The sequence below is a fragment of the Mesocricetus auratus genome, unplaced genomic scaffold (genome assembly GCF_017639785.1).
Source record: "Mesocricetus auratus isolate SY011 unplaced genomic scaffold, BCM_Maur_2.0 Super-Scaffold_100676, whole genome shotgun sequence".
NCBI lineage: Eukaryota > Metazoa > Chordata > Mammalia > Rodentia > Cricetidae > Mesocricetus > Mesocricetus auratus.
Genome location: NW_024429266.1, coordinates 173,083,991 through 173,105,462, shown reverse-complemented (window position 1 = coordinate 173,105,462; position 21,472 = coordinate 173,083,991). Strand labels below are relative to the sequence as shown.

General features: G+C 47.3%; 1 protein-coding gene across 4 annotated transcripts in view; it reads left to right on the top strand.

Annotated features, from left to right (window-relative positions):
- The window catches only part of Srgap3 (SLIT-ROBO Rho GTPase activating protein 3), a 217,162-nt gene extending 196,420 nt beyond the window's left edge, over nt 1–20,742 (top strand). For 3 of the 4 annotated variants that reach the window (XM_005066160.4, XM_005066159.4, XM_040738194.1), the window contains 5 exons: nt 3,221–3,300; nt 7,606–7,786; nt 8,981–9,130; nt 11,085–11,412; nt 15,511–20,742. In XM_005066160.4, the coding sequence (XP_005066217.1) occupies nt 3,221–3,300; nt 7,606–7,786; nt 8,981–9,130; nt 11,085–11,412; nt 15,511–15,924 (1,153 nt within the window). In that variant the 3' untranslated portion in view covers nt 15,925–20,742. The remainder of the gene's footprint in view (nt 1–3,220; nt 3,301–7,605; nt 7,787–8,980; nt 9,131–11,084; nt 11,413–15,510) is intronic. The other variant, XM_040738195.1, reaches the window with a different exon arrangement.
- The last annotated feature ends 730 nt before the right edge of the window (nt 20,743–21,472 follow it).

Here is a 21,472-nt window from a genome sequence, read left to right as displayed (position 1 = left end):
TGTCTCCAGGTGTGGCTGGGTCCAGCGGCTCAGCTGTTGTCAGCAGGGCCCGGCCCTGCGGTCTCCACCCTGGCTTTGCTTACTTCTGCGCTGGCTTCGGCCTCAGGCAGCCTTTCTCTTGGTGGCTGTTAGAAGGCAGCCAGCAAGCAGCTCCGGCTTCATCACCTGTTTGCTGCAGCCCAACCAAAACAGAGCTTCTCTTTCCAGATGTTCCAATAGGATGTTTCCAGGCGTTGTTTCAGGGCTCCATTTGAGCCTGAGGAGCTCTCATAATGTCGTGGCTGGCCAGATGTGAGGCCTATCTCAGGAAGCAGAGGAGAGGGTATCCCCACATGAACCTCAACAGCTGAAAGTGACACCCCTGTCACCAACCTCTCTCACCCAGGAGTTCTCTCTTCCAGAGCTTCATATCTTTGAATGTCCCACCTCAGGTCAATGAGCATTAGTTGGGTAGCTCTCTCAGCTGTTATGACTCCTGTATTAGGAGAACTAGTTAAGAATTTTTAGGAACCAGGCCTGGCTACCTTCCCCCAAGCTAAGCCTGGAAGAGTGAAGATGGATGTGTGTTTAAATTGTAATGAAAGAGTGACTGTAGGCAGTGCCATCATACTAGATGTTTCCAGAAACTAGAATGAAGGAAAGTTTTCACATGGAAAAAGTGTTAGAGAAACTCGGGATGTATAGTTCAGTGGTTAGCCATATACTTACTGCATGGGATCCTTATCACAAAAACAAAATAAAAAAGATCAGTACTGGGGCTGGAGTGACGGCTCAGCAGTTAAGAGTATGCATTGCTTTTACAGAGGATCCTGGCTCAGTTCCCAGCACGTGCCAGGCAGCTCACAGCTGTCTGTAACTCCAGCTCCAGGTGATCTGATGCCCTCTTCTGCCCTCCACAGGCACCTGCACTCATACATACACATATCCCCTCATGCCACCCCCCACATACAACTAACTTTTAAAATAAGATAAATATTTTTAAAGTAAGCATTTAAGGAAATGGACATGTTCACTCCAATTTAAACATCACACGATGTGTGCATATATTGAATGATCACGTGGTACCCCACAAATGTGTAATTTGTATGCCTTTTCTACCAATTACATTTTTAGTAATGGGGGGTGCAGAGAAGAGAAAATTAAGCACACTGCTTGAGACTAGTTAAATGTTCTAGCTGTCATATTGTCCCCACTCCAGGTCAACACAGAAATACACTTAAGTCCTTCTGCCAGAAGCCTGCAGGGAACTTAGGCATTTCAGCCTGGTGTTTTGAAACAGAGTTTCACCATTTAGCCCAGTCTGATCCTACCTCAGTAAGTGCTGGAATCATAGACTTGATCTACCATGCCCAGTGGGAATTTGGCTTTTGGTTATAGTATGCCTTGATGCTTCAATTGCCTCTGTTCTCTAGGTTTACTGGGCAACTGCTTCAAAGAGGCTCCTCTGTCTCTGCAAATTCTTCTCCAAATAGACATGAAGGGCCACAAGGGTGTCTGGTCACAGTGGCATCTGGTCACAGTTCCCTGTCCTAACACCGTACAGGGCCCTTACTTAGCTAGAAAGCACAATTTCAGCACAAAGAGAAGATAAACACCCAAATTACAAATTTACAATATACCCTCAACTCTTAATACTTTTCTTCATATCCCATGAGACTGGAAAATTAGCAATTACATGGCCATTTTGAAGGTATTTTCAAAACTAAAAAGGGAGATGAAGCTGAGGGTCTCAGTACAGTGGACAAAATCCACTCATTCAACAGTCCAATCCCCACCTCCACCACGCAGTCCTCTGGGGACTGGGTCTCCAGGTCTCCAGGTGGCAGGGGTGGTGCCAGAGCAAGATTAGCTTCAGTGAGGAGGGGGGAGTGTTAAGAGGACTGAAGCAAACTGTTTCAGAAGGGGCCCCTGAGCCAACCACAAGCCACCGGAAAAGGCTTCCCAAGGAGGTAAAGAAAGATTCAAACCAGCAGCTTAAACTGGGGCCAGTTCACAGAGGTCTGGGCCAAGAACGTTAGAAAAGAGTGAAAAGAGGCTCAGCTTGTTGAGGTGGGGTGTGTGACAGGAGGGCGCTGAGGTACCAGGCTACACAGGTCGGCTGGAGGTGGGTTCTGGCAGCCTTGATTTGGATCTAATCCTGGTGGCAACGGGGAATTTTCCAATGTAGTCTCTATTTCTAGTTTGTTCTTTTTAAAACAGTCTCGTGGAGCCCAGACTGGCCCCAAACTCATTATATAGCCAAAGCTCACTTGAGCCTCTCATCCTCCTGCATTTACCCACTGAGAGCTGGAATTACAGACATGCACTGCCAGGCCAGGTTTGTGTGGTGCCAGGGAGAGAAGGCAGGCCTTTGTACACTCTAGACACTGCCAGCTGAGCTGCCTAGAGCTCTCTATTTTTTTAATGACATCATAAATGTCACCTCCTCTTAAAAACTATCCAGATCACTCCATGTTGGTCCTGTCTGCTACTCTTATCTCAGCCTGTTTCTCTCTTATAAATCATTGTTTCATCTTGCAACTGTTTTATGCACTGGCCTCATTACCTGGGCTGTTTTCTCTCCCTAGAATGTGAGCAGTGAGGTCAGGGACCTGGTCTACTTGATTTGTCATTGAATCCTCCCTACTTAATACAGTGGTGTATATTAGAACCTAGTATTGTGATGAAACACACACACACACACACACACACACACACACACACACACACACACACACACACACACACACACACCCCTGGCCTCCAGATGCTTGCAGTTTCCCTCTGCCATCTGAATCTCATTGAACTCATATCATTTCAGCTCATATCTGCTACTGTACTTGAGACTGTGTCATCTATAATGAACTGACATCTCTGTAGCTCAAGGTTCTGAAAACTAAGAGGTATACCACATGAGGTATACCCATGGTGGAAGGCAGAGGGAAAGAACGTGTGAGAACAAGCAAGATAGCCCCAAAGGGTGGGGCTAGCACAGTAAGTCTGCTCTCAAATAACTAACCTTGATCAACACTGATCCGTTTCTGACAACACAGCCCTTGTGGCCTAGTTACCTGTGCTTAGATTGAACCTCCCAACACCATGGTGTTGGGGGGTGATGTTTCTAATACACGTGGGCCACATACTCAAGCCTTTGACAATCTAGTCAATTCCAGAGCTAGGGGTCACTAAGGGAGTATTCAGGAAAGTCCCCAACAAGTCCTCTTCCTATGTTTGATTGCAGTGACAGCCCACACAGTGAGCCAGGGACCATTGATGAAGTTGATCATGACAATGGCACAGAGCCTCACACCAGTGATGAAGGTGAGTAGGGGGAGCATCTAGGCTAAAAACAAACAAACAAAAAACAAAACAAAAAAACCTCACAGGGGCTCTCATGCTTACTCAAGCCAGCCACAGGGCCAGTCCCCATAGCCACACAGCTCTCCAAGTAGCACAGCTGCCCTTCAGCATGAGAGGGACCCAGAAAAGCCTTAATACATGCCTTGTATCAAGGTCCCAGCATAGAGAAGGTCCTGGTGTGTGCTGTGTGTTTACTGCATACCACTCCTTGCCCATGGCATCCTCTGTGTGTCCTGCTTGGATCAGTGCAAATCCTCAGAGACAAGTGTCTAATAGGAAAGCATTCCCATCCCTCCACTGCTCCTGGCCCCAGCTCAAGGATCTACTCTACACCAGGTCTTTGCTGGGACCTGGGGCCTGGGACCTGGGACCTGGTGATGAATGAGGTAGGTCCTCAGGGAGTTCCTGATTGATCTCGCAGCAGACCTCAACAGATTGGAAGCAGCTCCTTAGGAACCAACTGACAATGTGAGATTAAAGGGACATTTCTGGTGTAGGGGCACCTGAGAATTGCTCCAATAATTAGGAGCATGGAGAGAAACAGAAGTGTGTGTGTGTGTGTGTGTGTGTGTGTGTGTGTGTGTGTGTGTGTGTGTGTCTGTGTGTGTCTGTGTGTGTCTGTGTGTGTGTCTGTGTGTGTGTGTGTCTGTGTCTTTAGAGGAAGGGACCATCTAGCTGATTCCTCTACTCTTGCCAGATGAGGAACAGTGAGTCATGCTGGTTTCCATGGAAATCAGACCACACAGATGACAATCTGAGTAAAATGGGCTCAGGCCTCCTTACCTACTAAGTCATAGTAGGCAGAGACTAGGTAAAAAATCTCACAGGGGGCTCTCATGCCTATTGGAGTCAGCCACAGGGCCAGTTCCCACAGACCCACAGCTCTCCAACCAGCACAGCTGCCCTTCAATACCTGAGGACCCAGGGTGCTGAGGGACAACACTAAACTTCTGTCTCCTGGAAACGCAGCAATAAATATTCTACCTTTATGCCTGTTGCCCATTTTAAATTTGTCTTTTTAGTATTGAGTTGTAACGGCTGTTTACATATTCTAAATATAAGTTTCTTATCTCAGACATGATTTTCCAGTGTTTTCTTCTATTATGAGACTTGCTTATTGCTTTCCAAATGTTGTCCTTTGATGCACAAAAGGTTTTAATTTTGATTGAGTCCAATTTATCCAGTTTTATTTTTGTTGTTTTGACTATATTCATGAAGGCCCTTGCCTTGCCTTCTTTCTTTCGAGGTGTCTTAGTTACTTTAAATTACTGTGATAAGACATCATGGTCAAGGCAACTTAATAAAAGAAAAAGTTTATTTTGGGGTTTACAGTGTCAGAAAGTTAGACTCCAAAGCCAACCCCTAGTGATACACCTTCTCCAACAAGGCCACTCATCATATTTCTTCCCAAACAGTTCCACTAACTAGGGACCAAATATTCAAACATACAAACTTATGGAGGCCGTTCTCATTTCAAACCACCACACAGAGAAAGCAGCCAGCATTTTACTAAAAGATACAATATTAGCTGTCAAGGTTTTTGTTTTCTTTTTTTCCATAAGTGTCTGTGAGAGTGTGTTTCCATGCATATTTGTGCATGTGTACTCATGCCTGGCACACACATAAGACTATTTCTTTAAGGTAAAATTCTGAACCTGGACTTACATATTTTCTGCTGACCTAGAAGCCAAGTAAGCCTCAGGGACCTCTGTCTCCACCTATCTCAGAGTTGAGTTCTCAAGAGTGTGCCTGATGCCTGACTTGTCCCATGGATACTGGGATCTGAACTCAAGTCCTCACGAGAGTACAGCAAGTGCTCTTAAAGGCTAAGCCATCTCTCCCACCCAGCAGTGAGGTGGAGTGTTTTGTTTGGAAAAGATGTTAATGTTTGCCAAATGCTTTTCATCATCTGTTGAGATGGTTGGGTCCTTTTTTTCTTTTTATTTTTCTGATAAGATTTGTTGAATTTTTAGATAGTAAACAAGTTTTACATTCCTGGGATAAATTCTTCTCAGGTATGGACAACAATTTCTTTTACATACCCCTACATCCAGTTTGCTAATATTTTGTAGAGAAAAAAATTCATCTATATTCATAAAAGATGTCAGTCTGCAGTTTTCTGGTGATATATTCCAGGTTTTGTGTTAGATAATACTTGCCTCATGAAATGTGTTGCTAAATGTTTCCTCCTCTTGTGCTTTTTTTGGAAGACTCGGTGAGTAATTATTACTGTGTTTGTTGGAATTCAACAGGGAAAACTTATGGGACTGGGCTTTTTTTTTTCTGAGTAGTGCTTTGGTGGTCGGCTCACATTCTTGGAGACTCATTTAGGTTTCCTATTTCTTTTTACAGAATGTCCTATTTTGTAGTGTATACATGTGCATGATGACTGGCAGGTATATGCATGATGTGGCATGCACATAGAAGTCAGAGGACAGCTTTCTCCTTCATCTTGTTGTGATAGGGCTTCTCTTGTTTCTGCCACTGCATGCTGCAGGATATTTGGCCTGTGTGCTTCTGGGTGATTCTCTTGTCTCTTCTTCCCATCTCACCACAAGGGTGCTGGATTATAGATGTGGACCACTGTATCCAGCTTTTTATTTTTCTATATGGCTTAATAAGAGAACTGAGGTCATTAGACTTGCACAACAAGCACTTTTACCCACAAGCCATCTTACTGGCCCCAGATGTTCTACTTTTTGCTTTTTAGATTTGTGTATTGTGGGAGGGGTGCTTATACTGTGATTTGTACATCTGAGGTTGGAGGAAAACATGCAGGAGTTGGTTCCTTCCTTCTACCATCCAGGACTCAGGGATCGAACACATTGTTGGGCTTGGTGGCAAGTACCATGTCCTGCTGAGCCACCCCATTGGCCCCAGATATTCTATTTCTCAAATCTGTTTCAGTAGTCTACATTTTAAAGCAATGTGCCTGTTTCATCCAACTTATCTAATTTGTTGGCATGTAATTGTTGGTAATATTTCTTTATGATACCTCTTTTCCTTCAAAGTAATCATATTAATGTATCCCTTTCATTCCTGATTTTACATCTTATTAATGTGATTATTATCTTATTAGTTTATTTAGCTAAACATTTGTTAATTTCATTGATCTTTTTCAAAGAAGCAGCTTGGACCTCGTCTGTTTCCCTAGTCTTTATCTCATTTAATTCTACCTAATCTGTATTACTCCCCACTCTCTACTTGCTGTAGCTTTAGCTTGCACTTCTAATGTCTTTAACTTTTTATGATTTACATTTGTTTTAGTTTATGTGTATGAGGTGCATGTATGCTTGTGTGCATGCAGTGTGCTTGGAGGTCAGAAGAGAGCATTAGAGCCTTTGGAATCGGAGCTGACTTGTAGGTGCTGGGAATCAAACCCAGGTCCTCTGGAAGAGAAGCCTCCTCTTAACCACTGAGCCATCTCTCCAGCCCTGCTCTTCCTTTTTTTTTTAAGGTGAGGGTGGCAGTTACTGATTTAGGATTTTTCTTAGCACAATCATTTGCAACTCTAAATTTCTACCTAAGCTGTAGCTGCAGCCATGAGTTTTGGCTGGGCTGTGTCCTTATTTCCATTCACCATTTGGAAGCTGAAGATCCCCTGAAAGTGTTGTGAGTGAACAGAAATGGAAATCTAGTCCTGCAGGCATTATGTGATACTTACGTGTAACTGGACAAGAAAGAAAAGGGCTCATGGGAAAGTGGGTGTAGAATGTATGCTGAGGTGTAGAAGGAAAGAAATTTCTTCAAATGCACACATACACATTTGATACATGGTTATGTAGCTCAGGCTAGCCTCAAACTCCTGTTATCCTGCCTCCACCTCCCAAGTACTTGGATTATAGGTATGTATTGCCACACCTAGCCAAACTGGCTTCAATAATCATGCAATGGAAAATGAGGGTCTGGCATGCCAGCTCCCTGTGGACATTTTATACTTCATGGTTTATTTAATTTTTAAGAGATTGCTATTGTTTTATAGCCTAATTACCAATTCATAGTTGTCCTGCCCTACGGTTCAGAATGCTGAGATTCCATGTCTACACTACTGAGCCTGGTACTCACTGGACATTCTGAGAAGTTACATGGATTGCCTAAGATCAAGCAGTGGGGAGGAGTCTGAAATTAAAGTGCTGGGGTCCCAATCACCATTCCACATGTGCTCATCAAACCTGCTGCCCATCATCCTCACTGAAGCCCAGGCTATCTAAGTCTTGGACCACGTCTCTGACCTCATAGATGCTCCTTCTCCTGATTTTCTTTCAGAAGTGGAGCAGATCGAGGCCATCGCCAAGTTTGACTATGTGGGGCGGTCCCCTCGTGAGCTGTCCTTCAAAAAAGGGGCCTCATTGCTCCTGTACCACCGTGCCTCAGAGGACTGGTGGGAGGGCCGTCACAATGGTGTGGATGGACTCATCCCTCATCAGTACATAGTTGTACAGGACATGTGAGTGAGAACTGGGGCCTTCTGTGAAGAATGAGGTAATAGATTAGTGATGTCTGCAATGGGCAGTAGAAGGGGAATACTGGGCTGTATGCTGGCAATTTGTTCTCCTGGGATCAGTATCAAATCTTGATGATCTCTAAGAATGGGCTCTTTTTTCTAACTTTACGTGGAAATATCCACAGAAGAAATATGCACATTGCTCATCCTTCAGACCATTCAGAGATAGTATTAAGTCCAGGGCCACCATCAAGACCCATGAGTCACAATCAGGGCACTCACCATCCACCATGGTCACTAGCATCCCATAGATTTTTATATCCCTCCACTATCCTGAGCTTTCCCTGTAGCCAGTGACCAGCTCACCACCCCTTAATGCCTGTAACCCTCCACTGCAGATGTGACCTTCTCAGAGGATGGAGAAACACAACTTCCTGGTTTCATTTAACCAGGTGTCATTTTTAATGATTTAAGAAGCTAAAACTGCCACACCTCCCAATAGCTGGCCCTTTCAGAATGTTCAAGAAGTCAGCACTTGGTGTGAGGTTTTTTCCTGGGCTCTCATTCCCTTCCAGCTTGGATTGACTCAGCAGAGCTGACTTGTCCTAGAAGCAGCCATAGCACTGAGCTCCACAGGAAGGGAACCCTGAGCCTATGTTACGATGCAGGAGAGAAAGTTGGAGCTTGAGCAAAGACCAAGGCCAAGCATATGAGAAAGGGGATGCTGTAATAGAGGGCCACCTCACAAGTATCCCGCTCTCCAGATAGGGATGGAACGGATGGGGGTAGCTCTTCCCTGCTTGCTCGGCTCTGAACCACTTCTCATGGAACCATAGGAAACTCAGCATACAGCACCCTGTGCTAGGAGACTTAGCACTCAGCACCCTGTGCTCAGCTTGCAGACTCCAACCCCCGTTTCTCCACCCTGTCTCCATTACTGAGAGGGTCTAGGAGAGAGAACAGCTAGAAAAGGGGAAAGAAGCAGTGGAACAGGGATGGATACAAGGGAACCACCCACAAGAAAGCCTGGCTATTGGAGCACTGTGGTAGGCATTTGTGGGGAGAAGGTGTTCAGACTGGGCTGCTGGTACAGGTGGCCATAGGTGTGTGCAGACAGCTTTGGAGGAGCTCTGGGCACCCGGGGCCTTCCTCCAGAGGACAGGGACTATCTCCAATTCATGTCTCTCTTCTCTCCAGGGACGATGCCTTCTCCGACAGCCTGAGCCAAAAGGCTGACAGTGAGGCCAGCAGTGGGCCACTGCTCGATGACAAGGCCTCCTCCAAGAATGACCTCCAGTCCCCCACAGAGCACATCTCTGATTACGGCTTTGGGGGGGTGATGGGCCGGTAGGAAATGTGGGTTCATTTTTGTCCTGCTAGTGCCCCCTTTGTTAGTTTGTGTGTGTATGAACTGGGAAAAGTAAGAGGGCAGGAGGGGACGAGGAGATTCGTACAGCACCTTGATTCTGCAAGCCCTGAGCACCCTGAGTACGTCTTGGTGGGCTGGCCAGAGTGACCCAAGGACTCCAGTGTGAACAGACTCAGCTTTGAGTAGGGCTCTATTAGAGAAGAGGAAGACATATGCTGGCATCGCAGAACTTTTTATTTTAAATAATCATAGGCCAGACTGGGCTACATAGTGAGACTGTCTTAAAATTTTAATGTAATAATAGAGACACAAACACGCGAGAGAAAACTTGGCAAGTACTTTTCTTTCTCTCCCCAGCTCCTGCACCTCCTCCCAGCTTTCTGTTGTTACACAACAGTTTTTAGATGTAAAGCTCCCACAGCCCCCCATGCCTGGAACACACCACTTAAACAGAGAGTTCACACCTTCTTCTGTGAAAGCTGATACCCGACTCCACCCGCCTGTTTGTGGGGAGCAGATATACCAGTTTCTTCACAGAGACTGGCTGTGTCACGTGACCCATATGCCAGCAAGGAGCTGTGCAAGTCATCCTGGGAACAGGAACACAGAAAAAGCTAACAGTCTCGCTCTGCTTCACCCCCAACTCCTTGTCCTCTTAGAATGTCAAAGTCTGTCCCCTCCCCCCTCCATTGTAGCCTGAAGGGTCGTGTGATCAACCCAATCTTTTCAGAAAGAGCAAGAGATGCCCATGGCAGCATACAATGGGAGCATACTTAAGAATGTATGTTACTTGAGGTCCTGAGGCCTCTATTTAGTGACTTCTACTTAATTCAGCTTTGGACACAGCAAGATGATAGAATCCAGGGGAGGGGAAGTCAAAGGCTAGGTCCATGGATGAGAATGGCATGGTCCCCAGCTCCTAGGAGGACCATACCATCTCCTGCCTCTCTCCTCCCCCTCCCCGTTTTCCCTCTCTCAACCTTTTCTTTTCTTTCTCAAAGCCTCTTTCCTCCCCAACACCTATGCTTTGATCCTGTTGGGACATCCACAGGCTTGCTTAGCTTTGCAAGGGTTTGAATCGCCACCAATCCCATGGAACTTGGTCCATTCCCAGCCACCATCCCTCCCTACCCTCATCCGCATCCAGCCTTTCCTCCCCTCATGAAGGCCTCTGTACCTTGGGTGACCTCCATATGACACAGCAGTCTTGAAGTTGTTCTCAAAACCTTTCAAATTTGGGCAGATGAGGGATAGGCCATCATTGTAGCGGATTCACAGAATGGATTTGGGAGAATACAGGAAAGCTTGTGGCAGACGTGAGTCAAAGACTTGTCCTACTAATAAGCAGCTCAGGCGCTTTTGTACCAGTAAAGCCCTGGAGGTGGAGGAGGTACCACAGACACAGGGTGAAGAGGTGTTCACTCTTCAATGAGTTGTTTTCCAAGATCTGGGAACGCCGTATAGAAGCCTGCTCTTGGGAGGTTGGTGGGTGACAATGGTGAGCAGGTGTTTCATTCCCAGGGGTCCCCTCCTGTGCTTACTGTGGCCTTTTGGTAAAATCAAGCCTTAGTGTTTCAAACCAGCTGGAGTCTGAATGGCTTCAGACTATATATGACCACAGCTAGCCACAGCATTTCCAGTTTGGAATCTTCCTGCCAGGACCTGACTTAGAATTTGGTTTGCAGTGCAGCCAGCCTGGCTCCCACTCTTAAGCTTTCCTCCCTGGGCCAAGTTACTTTGCCTCTTTAATGTCACGGGTCTGAGCTGGCCCTTTCATTACCAAAGTGTACAGTCTGACTGAATGAGGCTTCACTGTGCTAGCTAGCTCCTCTAGATTAGCAAGCAGTTATGACATGGGGGTTGGCTGGCCCATTCTGAGACTGGCTAGGGTTGACTTCTGCCCCATGCTCCCTGCCCCTGGCTCCTTTGCAGAGTGCGACTACGGTCTGACGGAGCGGCCATCCCCAGGCGCCGAAGCGGGGGCGACACACACAGCCCACCCCGGGGCTTGGGTCCCAGCATAGACACACCACCCCGTGCTGCTGCCTGTCCCAGCAGTCCCCACAAAATCCCCCTCAGCCGGGGACGGATTGAGAGCCCTGAGAAGAGGAGGATGGCGACATTCGGGAGCGCTGGCAGCATCAACTATCCTGACAAGAAGGCGCTGGCAGAAGGGCTCTCCATGAGGTCAACTTGCGGCTCCACCCGGCACAGCAGCCTAGGGGACCACAAGTCCCTGGAGGCTGAGGCCCTGGCAGAAGTAAGGGCCCCACGAAGCCAGTCAGGCCAGTGAGACACCCAGTGGGACAGGGGTGGGAACTACTGAGTGGGCAACCACAGTGGCCTTGGTGGAACTTGAGACTGAGCCAGACAACAAGACAGTGAATTGACTTCCTTTCTATGCCACTAGCTAGAGCTCCTATAAAGACTTGAAGACCCCACAGGGTTCCGGCTGGAGAGGGGGTAGCTGTGATTAAGGGAATGAGGCAATGGCAGTCCTCTCCACACAAGATGCTATGATTGAGTCCATGTATCCACCAATGCATGCCTCCATCCATCTTTCATTCATTACTTATTCATTTATTGATGAGTCTTGCCTAGGCATCTGTTATGTGACACTCACCATGCACAGTGTCGTACAGTGGAGACTGGATGTCCTTTGGCCATGCTACAAGAGTTTATAGTTAAGGAGAACTGCCAACCCGAAATGGCAGCTGGGATGGGTGTCTTTGATAAGCAAGGAGTTAATATCACATTTTGAGAGTCTATCGTTTGGAAATAATTCCCCCGGAGGGTAAGGCCCAGGCCAAGGAGGGCAGGACTAGACAGCTGAAGCACAATGGACAATATTCCAGGCTCTTCCAGAGTGTTTTCTGTTTGGATGATTTTTCCCCCATTGGCCAGATGAACAGAACCAGTTTGTTTGCAAACCACATAGCATCACTGGTCGTGTCTGGTTTTGACATCATATTTCCAGAAGTTTCCCTTGTTATTACACTAGCTGTCATTTTGGGCAAGGGTCCATTATGCACCTCCCTCAATGTTGTCTCTCATTTAAGAGATGATAGCAGACAGGGCCGAGCAGATCCCATAGGCTGGGGGAATCTGCTGTGCAGATGGCCTTTACCAATACCATTTGGAGGGGGATGAGGTGACTGTATCAGCCTCTTTGCATGTCCTTACAAGACTCAAGGGAAGATCCTCACAGAATACCCTGGCTAGAAGCAATGCAGTGCCAGTTGGAACTCCACACAAGGCCTTTACCTCACATCCTTATGTCCATTTCCAGGGAGTCCTTGGGGTTAGTGCTTTGCATGGACCAAGCAGAGGAGACAGCCAATCTGACCTTCCATCCTTGAAGGCTCTCCTCTTGAGAACCATCACCCTCATACTTAAAGAGTGCCATCACAACAAGGCAGGGGCTTCCTGAGGCTGGCTCTCGGTCCTTTACATGGGCAAGCAAACACAGTCAGGGGCACTGTGCCTAATGCATCTTGGACTACTGTGAGATGCCAGTGAACTCAGAGCATCATTTATGCTGTGGCACTCTGACCAAGTAGAAAGACGTATTTACAGGCATTTTAGAACCTTGAAATAGTTTGCTTTGCACTGTGGATCTTAGCAAGAACAGGGTATATCCCATCTCCAGACTTCTGGAGTTTTTATCTGAGGAGCATTTGTTAGCCTGACTCAGGAAATACACTTAGCAATACTAAGTGTGTTATCAGTATACACTCCCACTCTAAGTGGATAGTTTCGTGGATGGAAGTGAAACTGAAGCTCAGGAAAAGCAGTCAAGAAGACACGGGACAGCCACCCACTTGCTCAGCTTCGTCTCTGAGGAGCCCTTGACTTTGTTGGAGTCAAAGGGGGGAGGTGGTGTGGAGAACCCCAAACAGTAGATGGAGTCACCCTAGATCCTCTGGTCTTCAAATGTCTTCAACAAAGTAGATTTGAAGCCCAGGTAAAGAGGCTGTTTTGGAGATGTGCAATACTGTCACATTGGGGAGGAGGGGAGAAACAAGTAGCTTCCCAGCCGCGTCCCAGTCCCCAGTGCCTCCCTGCACCTTCACCTGGCAGACTTACGCATCCCTCATCAGACTAATGCAAGGCTGCAGCCTAAACTCCTCAGCCCACCTTTCTCTGAGCTTTCTGTCTTTCCCATTCACACTCTACCAGGGATGGGGGAGATGAGAAAATTACATTTTAGCTATTGACATTTTTACCTTCAGCTCCCTTTGGATGGGAGCAAATGGGTGAGTGGGGGGCAATAGGAGACTAAATCCCAGAACAATGGTGGAAGCTTTGGTGACCCTGTGAGTATACAATAGACAGAAGAGCCCTTCCTGCAGAGTCACCTGTAACTGAGCCTCTGGATAAAGACTCTCCTGAAGGCCCCTTCTTAAAACTGCCAGCATGGTGGGCAAAGGGTTAAACACGGTGGGGGAGCATAAATGCTGGTATTAGTCATTAGCAGGGCATAGAAAGCAAATGGGATAGACTGGGATAGTGGGATGAGCAAGAGGCTGTGTGGGGACATGCCCTGGGCGTACTGGAGTCTGCCTGCAGATCCAGGAAGGAGAGGATGAAGGCTCGGATGGATAGAGGCCTCTACAGTAGCTCTAGGCTCCAGCCCCATCTGTCCCCTAGGAGCCATGCATTTCTTCCAGAACTGGCCTCATACTGCTGTAGAGCAAGCATCCCTTAGAGCCACTGTTGCTTAGATTGGGCATGGTGCCTGCAAGTGAAGGTTTTAAGCCAGGTTCCTTGTTGTACCCTCCATGGGTTCTGGATATGCTTAGTCTGAGCAGCCACTCATACTCGTGGAGGCAGCCCCTTAAAGTGCCCATGAACAAGGTCTTCTGTGCTCTGAGGAGTTGGATGACCACTGTGTGGCATAGTTTTCGTGTCCATCCTTTGGCCACATCTTCACAGCAAATGCGGGCTTTCAACCGATGGATACAATGCAGCTCAGAGTGGCCGGTGCTAGCCCAGTTCCCCCAGCTTCCAGATCAGTGCTACCTTCCAGCCACAGCCCTGTCCTGGATTGGGGATACAAGGAACTCAGGCTGGCCTGATGTGCCTCACATCTGTCTCCTGAGGTATTCCTCTTTCTGATGAGCCTGCAGATATGATGTCCTGTGTGCCATTTAATTTTTTCCCACTTTTTAAAACAAGAAATGAGCCTTTATATCATAATGCTGAGAGGAAAGTGGTCTTCCTGACACTCTAGGATGCATTCCACATGTTCTGTAGTTAGTCATTTCTCTATGGGTAAAGATTTCCCTTATTTTTTTTTTTTTTTGGTTTCTCTATATTGTTTTGGAGGCTGTCCTGGAACTTGCTCTGTAGACCAGGCTGGTCTCGAATTCTCAGAGATCCACCTGCCTCTGCCTCCTGAATGCTGGGATTAAAGGCATGCACCACCAACGCCCTGCTTTTTTTTTTTTTTGGTTTTTCTCTTAATTTTTGAAACTGCCATATAGCTACATGATTATATAGGATGGAGTGTGAAGTCTCTCAATATCTGTGTGTGTTAAGATGAAGGACATTGTTTTCCATTTGATTTCATGTATGTGTGTTTTGCCTGCATGCATACGTGTACCACATGTGTGCAGTGCCTGCAGAGGCAGACGAGGGTGACAGATCCCAGGGACTGGAGGTATAGCCTTTTATAAAGCCACTGTGTGGGTGCTGGGAATTGAACCTGGGTCCTTTGGAAAATTAGCCAGTGCTTTTAACCACCAACCCATCTCTCTACCCCTAAAATGAAGGACTTTTAAGAAAACAAAAACCATGGCTAGGCAGAGACCCTGGAGCTAGACCACCTGGGTTGGACTGTGTTATTATTTAGCTGTGTGACCCTGAGCAAGGTATTTGACTAGTCTGAGCTTCAGTTTATTAAAAGCTTTGGATCAGTGCTCAACATTAAGTACCATTGTTATGGGGATCATTACTACTGTTTTTGAGTGGCAGGTGCCATGCCAATCTCTTTGCATGGATATGATCATTGTGTGCCTTCATCAACCCTCTGAGGTAAGTATTATAAGTGTCTGCAGCTTAGCAGTGAGAATTCTCAGGCTTGGAGAGGTACATGCAGTTCAATAGCAAGGAAGAGCATAGTCAGTTTTTGAACGAATAGCTGTCTGACACAAGGTGACCTACCCTTATGATGGTGACTTCTTGTACAGGACAGGAACAGGGGATGCTCATGTTGATTCCCGTGTTGGTTACAAAATAACGTCGGGGTCTGGTCTCCCTCTGGGAAATGGGGCTCCCAGGAAACATCTCTGGAAGGCCTTGAACTAGTTAGCAGCTCTGAAGCCCCTGTGTTGACCAGAGCCCTCTCTGTTCCCAGGACATCGAGAAGACCATGAGCACAGCTTTGCATGAGTTGCGGGAACTTGAGAGACAGAACACAGTCAAGCAGGCGCCAGATGTGGTGCTGGACACCCTGGAGCCCCTGAAGAATCCACCAGGCCCTATCAGCTCGGAGCCTGCTAGCCCCCTGCACACCATTGTCATCCGAGACCCTGACGCTGCCATGCGCCGCAGCAGCAGCTCATCCACCGAGATGATGACCACTTTCAAGCCTGCCCTGTCGGCTCGCTTGGCTGGTGCCCAGCTGCGTCCACCCCCAATGCGTCCAGTCAGACCCGTGGTCCAGCACCGATCCTCCAGCAGCAGCAGCTCGGGCGTGGGCAGCCCAGCTGTGACACCTACCGAGAAGATGTTCCCCAATAGCTCCTCAGACAAGTCTGGCACTATGTGACCTGCAGGACCGGTGATACCGCCATGGCCTACTGCTGCACACCATGGCCTAGGGTGGCCTTGGTGGCTTCCACTTGCTTTCCAGGAATCTCCTGGCCTTGGAGGCAGATCCTAGAAGGTCAGCCTGTCTGTGGAGAGCAGAGGCCCAGGTGTTAGCTACACCTCCTACTCAGCCATGTGAATGCCACAGACCTCTTGTGGGCAAATAGACATGCCGAGGAATGCTGGAGCAAGATCAGTCCCAAGGACAGTGTTTCCTAACATTGAGGCAGATGCTTACCAGCTCAAATATTGTCACTGGAAAATTATTCTCTCGATATTCTCTACATACGTATATATGTGTGTGTATATAAATACGTGCATATATACGCATATGTGTACGTATGTGTCTGTAGGTGTGTGTGTATATATATTTATGCATCTATATACATATACTAGAGAGCTGGACATACACACATGCTAACTGTATATAGACGCTCCTTTTTTTCTTTTTATGAAACTTAGATTTACCTCAGACCCATGCCACCAAACATCTCCCACTGTTACTCGGTGGGATTTGCAGGGACTTATCTGGGAGAACTTAGAGGCCCCACAGTAACTGCGAACGAAGCAATATACCACTAACCTGCAGAGACACAAAACCAGAAACAGTCTCCAGCTGTCTCCAGAAGTCGTGGCCTTTCAGAACAGTCTGCCCCTCAAGGAAGGGTGGGGCAGGCGGTACCCCCAAGCAGGCTGCTCCTAAAGGTGGGGGACCCTTCATAGAAAACCCTTCATCCACCCCAGAGACCCTGCCCTGCCACCCGGAGGCCAAAGGTCAACTGCACCCTAAAAGGCACAGAGGAGGTTGGTGTGAAGACCCTTGGGTTTGTATGCAGAATCCGGGTGGTGAGATGCTATGCCCCACCATAGCACAGAATCCGGGTGGTAAGATGCTATGCCCCATCATAGCACAGAATCCGGGTGGTGAGATGCTATGCCCCATCATAGCACAGCATTACCTGTGGTTAGGGAAAAATGAACAAAAACCCTACAAAAACCAAACAGTAGTATGGAATATTTCACACCCTAGACATGCTGTAGGGACAAATCTGTGGTGACTATAGAAGTTTACTTCTCTTATCTTCACAATATTTAATGGTTTTCTTCTTTTTCTACTAATTATGCTATGTCAGATTTGGAAGGAAATGGGCAAGGAGGTGTCGAGTCACACCATTTCTTTTGAAATTAGGCCACAGCACACTGTGCTTCCCCACCGGAGCCTCCAGTGCCCAGGCAGCCCTTTACCTCCGTCCTAGGAGCGCTGTGCTAGGAAACACCACAGGGCAGGGTTTTATGGAAGTGGGAGTGCTCCCCACCCTCCCTCCCTCTTCCTCCCTTTCTTCTAAAGCAGTTAATGTAGACAAAACATGGTGGTAGAAACGAAGCTCGTGATCGCAATAGGACGAAAGCCTTCCGCATGGCTCTTTGGTTCCATTTTACCTGCACTTTTGCTGTCTCCATTTTCCAGATACTTCCAGATTTTCTGGCAATGTGTCACGGGCAAATCTAATCCTGATGGGACCATTTCTGCTCTCCCTCCTTATGCCAAACAAAGAATCTCCCTGTTCTCTCTCTCTCTCTCTCTCTCTCTCTCTCTCTCTCTCTCTCTCTCTCTCTCTCTCTCTCTCTCTCTCTCTCTCTCTCTCTCACACACACACACACACACACACCTTCTGGCTGGCTCTCTGCCTGCCTCTGAGTTTTACGGTACAAAACTCAGAATTTGAGTAACAGCTCCCACCAGATAGGATCTGTGTGACCCTTGGATACAGCACTCCTGTTACCTACAGACACTTTGAAATGCCATCCTTGGCTTTTCTTCCCATTGGGCTTGCTTCCACCATCTCTTTGGTCCTCCATTAAAAGGAAACTTCCCTCTTCCCAGGGAGGGAACCTGGTGTGGCACTGGTACTTGGGTGTGGGAAGGATCACTTTCTGCTTTGCCTGTAGGATCAGGGCTGGGTAGAATGTGGAATCAAGAATGGGCACAAAATGAGAATGTCAGGGAGAGGCCGAGCCACCATGCCTTCTTCCCTCTCAACCATTGCTATAATGGGCCCTCTGTCTTTGAGCTCATAAATCTCCATTTTATAGTTGAAGAGAGTAAGGCCTGGGGAGTGGGCTGGAACCTGTGCAAGATATGGCAGATGGCCTAGTGGGCTACATCAGGTCAGGTTCTGGAAGCCCTCATTTCCAAGTGTCTGCTATCTCTGCTATGCACCCAGGAGATAAGATGTCTCTTTTGTATCCCAGGGCTAGCTATCCCCAGATTTTTAATTCTACTTACCTCCCAGGCAAAATGCAACATCCGCTGCCTGAATACTGGATACAAGCAAAATTGAGTTTACAAATCCATTCCCTGACACACCTAACACCAGTTAGGCTATGCAGATCTGTCTCTGCGTTGACTTATTTCAGTTTTCCTTGCTGCCTCTCCCCAAATGTCCCAAGAGCAGAGCCTCAGCTGTTTTCCTTAAGCATCTATTTTTTCCCCATCGGCAAGTGGCTGATGAGTTCACATTTAGGGAAGAGCATGCACAGATGGCAGTCGAGTCCCCAACCCCTCCAACCCCCAATCTGAGCTTTGATGCAGAACAAATGGAAAAACACTGTCCACCCCCATTCCCAACTCACACTTCATCTGGTCCCCTGCATGTCTCAGCCACCCCCAGGCCCCAACTCAGTCCCATCCGTGTCTATCGAGTGTGAGCATCTCCCTTCCAACTCCTGCCTGTTTTTAGTCCACTATATATCGCTGTATTTGTTAAATGCTGGAAAGTAACTGTTAAAATGTGAAACTGTAATTTTTTTAAAGAAGGCTACAATTACATTATTATAGCCAATGCCACTCACCAAATCTTTGCACCTAGTAGATAGATCAATGTAAAAACAAATACCAGAAACCTAATTGTACAGTGATTGGGGTGGGGGGTGTAGTAACATAGTTAGTAGTCCTCAATATAGCCAAGCGTACGAGGGGAAGTGGTGTCTACCAATGTTCATCACCATTATTGAAAGCTGTGCTGATCAGTTAGTTGATAACGGGCATTTAAAAAAATTATTTTGGCTTCACAGAATGATTTCTTAACTTCCAACTCATCCGAGATCAAGCCTTTTGTCTTTATGTATAACCGGTGTTCAGTCTGTTTTAGGAATGAACCAGCAAGATGTTCATTTAATTAAAACTGACCAAAGACCATTAATTCCTGGTCTAGTTTCCTGGGCACTGTGTGGCCCAGCTGCCACTAAAGACCTTTCTCCGATCAATTTGAGAACAAGCTGTGCTTCCGACCCCACTCGCCCTCCCTGCCCTCCCTTCTCTTTTCCTCGTCGAGCTGCTCTGAGCTGTGGATCCTGTGAACAACTGTCGTCTTTCCTTGTTTTCAGTGCTAACTTTTCACCTTGAAGCGCCTTTTGAACCCCGGACAGAGCACACAGCTGGAGGGAATTGTGGGCTTGGGAGTTAAGACTAGAGAGTCTTTTCTCTGAAGTCACTAAACCAGGGGTCAGGAGAGAAATGGATTCCCAAGGAACAGAAAGGTTTATGTCTAGAGAAGAAATCAAATTGGAGTGGGAAGAGACACAGGGAAATGGAGCCATCCATTGGCTACTGGCTGGAACCAGCAGTTCAGAGATCTGCCTTATAAACACTTAAAACACTTGTGGTACACAAGGAGGGGGAGCTGGTGGGAGAGAAACCTGTACACGGGGCTCCCTTCTTTGGCACCTTCTGGAGTGCCTTGTTGGGTGCATTCCTTTCTTATTCAGGAGTCATGGATGCAGAGGACATCTCGTGACCTGGTACCTGGTCATCGTTGAGTGGCCAGTGCACATACATTCGAAACAATTGATGGAAAACCCTGAGGACTCACACAATGACCTCCCTCTTAAGCCTCTCTATGTCCAACTTCTTATCTTCCAGATGGCTCCACACTAGAGCAAAGGCCTCGTTCTCTTGAGAAACCCAGAAAGGAGTGGAGGGGGCTGGTGCTTCTAGCTGTGATAATGAGTCCTACTGGGCTGGAAGGGAAAGGAGTGACAGGGAGAAAAGCAGGAAGGGGTGAGCTGAGACGTCGCTTAGCTGATTTTCTCCTGTGTTAATGCGGACAGTGTAGGTCAACTTCCCCGGTTCTCTGGGGTCTCTTCTCCACTGAGCTGGATTGCAAGTGGAGAGTTCCACGTACTCAAAGCTGCCCAGGGAAACTGCCAGAAGGACTCCACTGTCAGTCTGAGACCTCCTGGCCTCTCTGAGGTTGATCTGCCAGCATTCTATTGTCCCATCATCTGGGACTGGCCAAGCGGCCATTGCTGCCCCTTGTTGACACCTCCTTTCTGTGTGAACTGTCCCAGGCAAATCACAAAGCTGTTCCTTGAAGTGGAACCGCCAGAGTGCACTTTCCTTCCCTAGATGGAAGTGGGTCGAGGCTAGCTCTGCTGTCCAGGCCCTCATTCCAGGCAGTGTGACTGTTTACATGGTTTGGCAATAGGTTTGCTTCTGATTGCTTCAGAGTGGCTGGTCTATTTTGTTTTCTTTGCTTTTCTTCTCCCCTCAAATTGTGACAGGAAAAAAAACTGAAACCACCCCAAGAAATTGCTGGTTACCTGTCCCCATGTGATGCTGTGTTGCCCTCTTCTGGGTATCATTTCTCTACCTTATGACCAAATGCCCGTCCTATAGAGTGTCTGATTGGATCCTCTGTTGCGTATTCTGATGGTGCCTGCTGGTTTGATGTGGAGCTATCCTGTGAAATAAAACAGCTTAACTTCTTTTCTCAAACGTACTCTGTGGTTGTTTGCAAGGGTAACTTGACCAGTGTGGGTAGAGGGCCCAGCGTGGCATTCCTACCCTTCAGTCCACTCTGTTTGTATGCTACCTCCATCAGCCATCCTGAAAATACACTTTAGCTGAAAGCCAAAGTTGCAAGAAGTTGACTGCTTCACGTGTGGAGAGTTAAGAATATGACTAGAAACAGGACAGGGCAGTGAATAACTAAGACCAAGGGAAGCAGGAGCTGTTTGATATTCTAACAAGTATCCTAAAAATTTAAGGACATACTTCCGGAGCCACAGAGCGCTGATGTCTAGTATAAGGCATATGCAAAATTTCAGCATTTGTAGTCTAAGCATAAAACAGCCTCTTGGATCTTTAAGATAGGCATAGGTGTGGATTGTGCATATATGTGTGCCATTAACCAGTGATTTCTGTCCCAAAGTACTAGATTACACCTCCCCCCCCCGGAAATTTCTCATTTAATTTTCAAAACAGCCATTGCAGGTAGTTGCTATCAGACTCAGGCCTACAAGAGGTGAAGCAGAGGCTCCTGGAGGCTAACTGGCTTGCCTAGCCAAGATTCGCATAGAAAATGTGGGAGCAAAGATTTGAACCATCTGTTGACCAAGCCCTGTGCTGCCTCTATGTATTCATGACCCCAAACTGGGTCCAGGATTCTTAGAAAGTGTCTTGTAGCCACCTGCTGCAGTCAAGGAAGACTTCAGGGCTGGAAGCT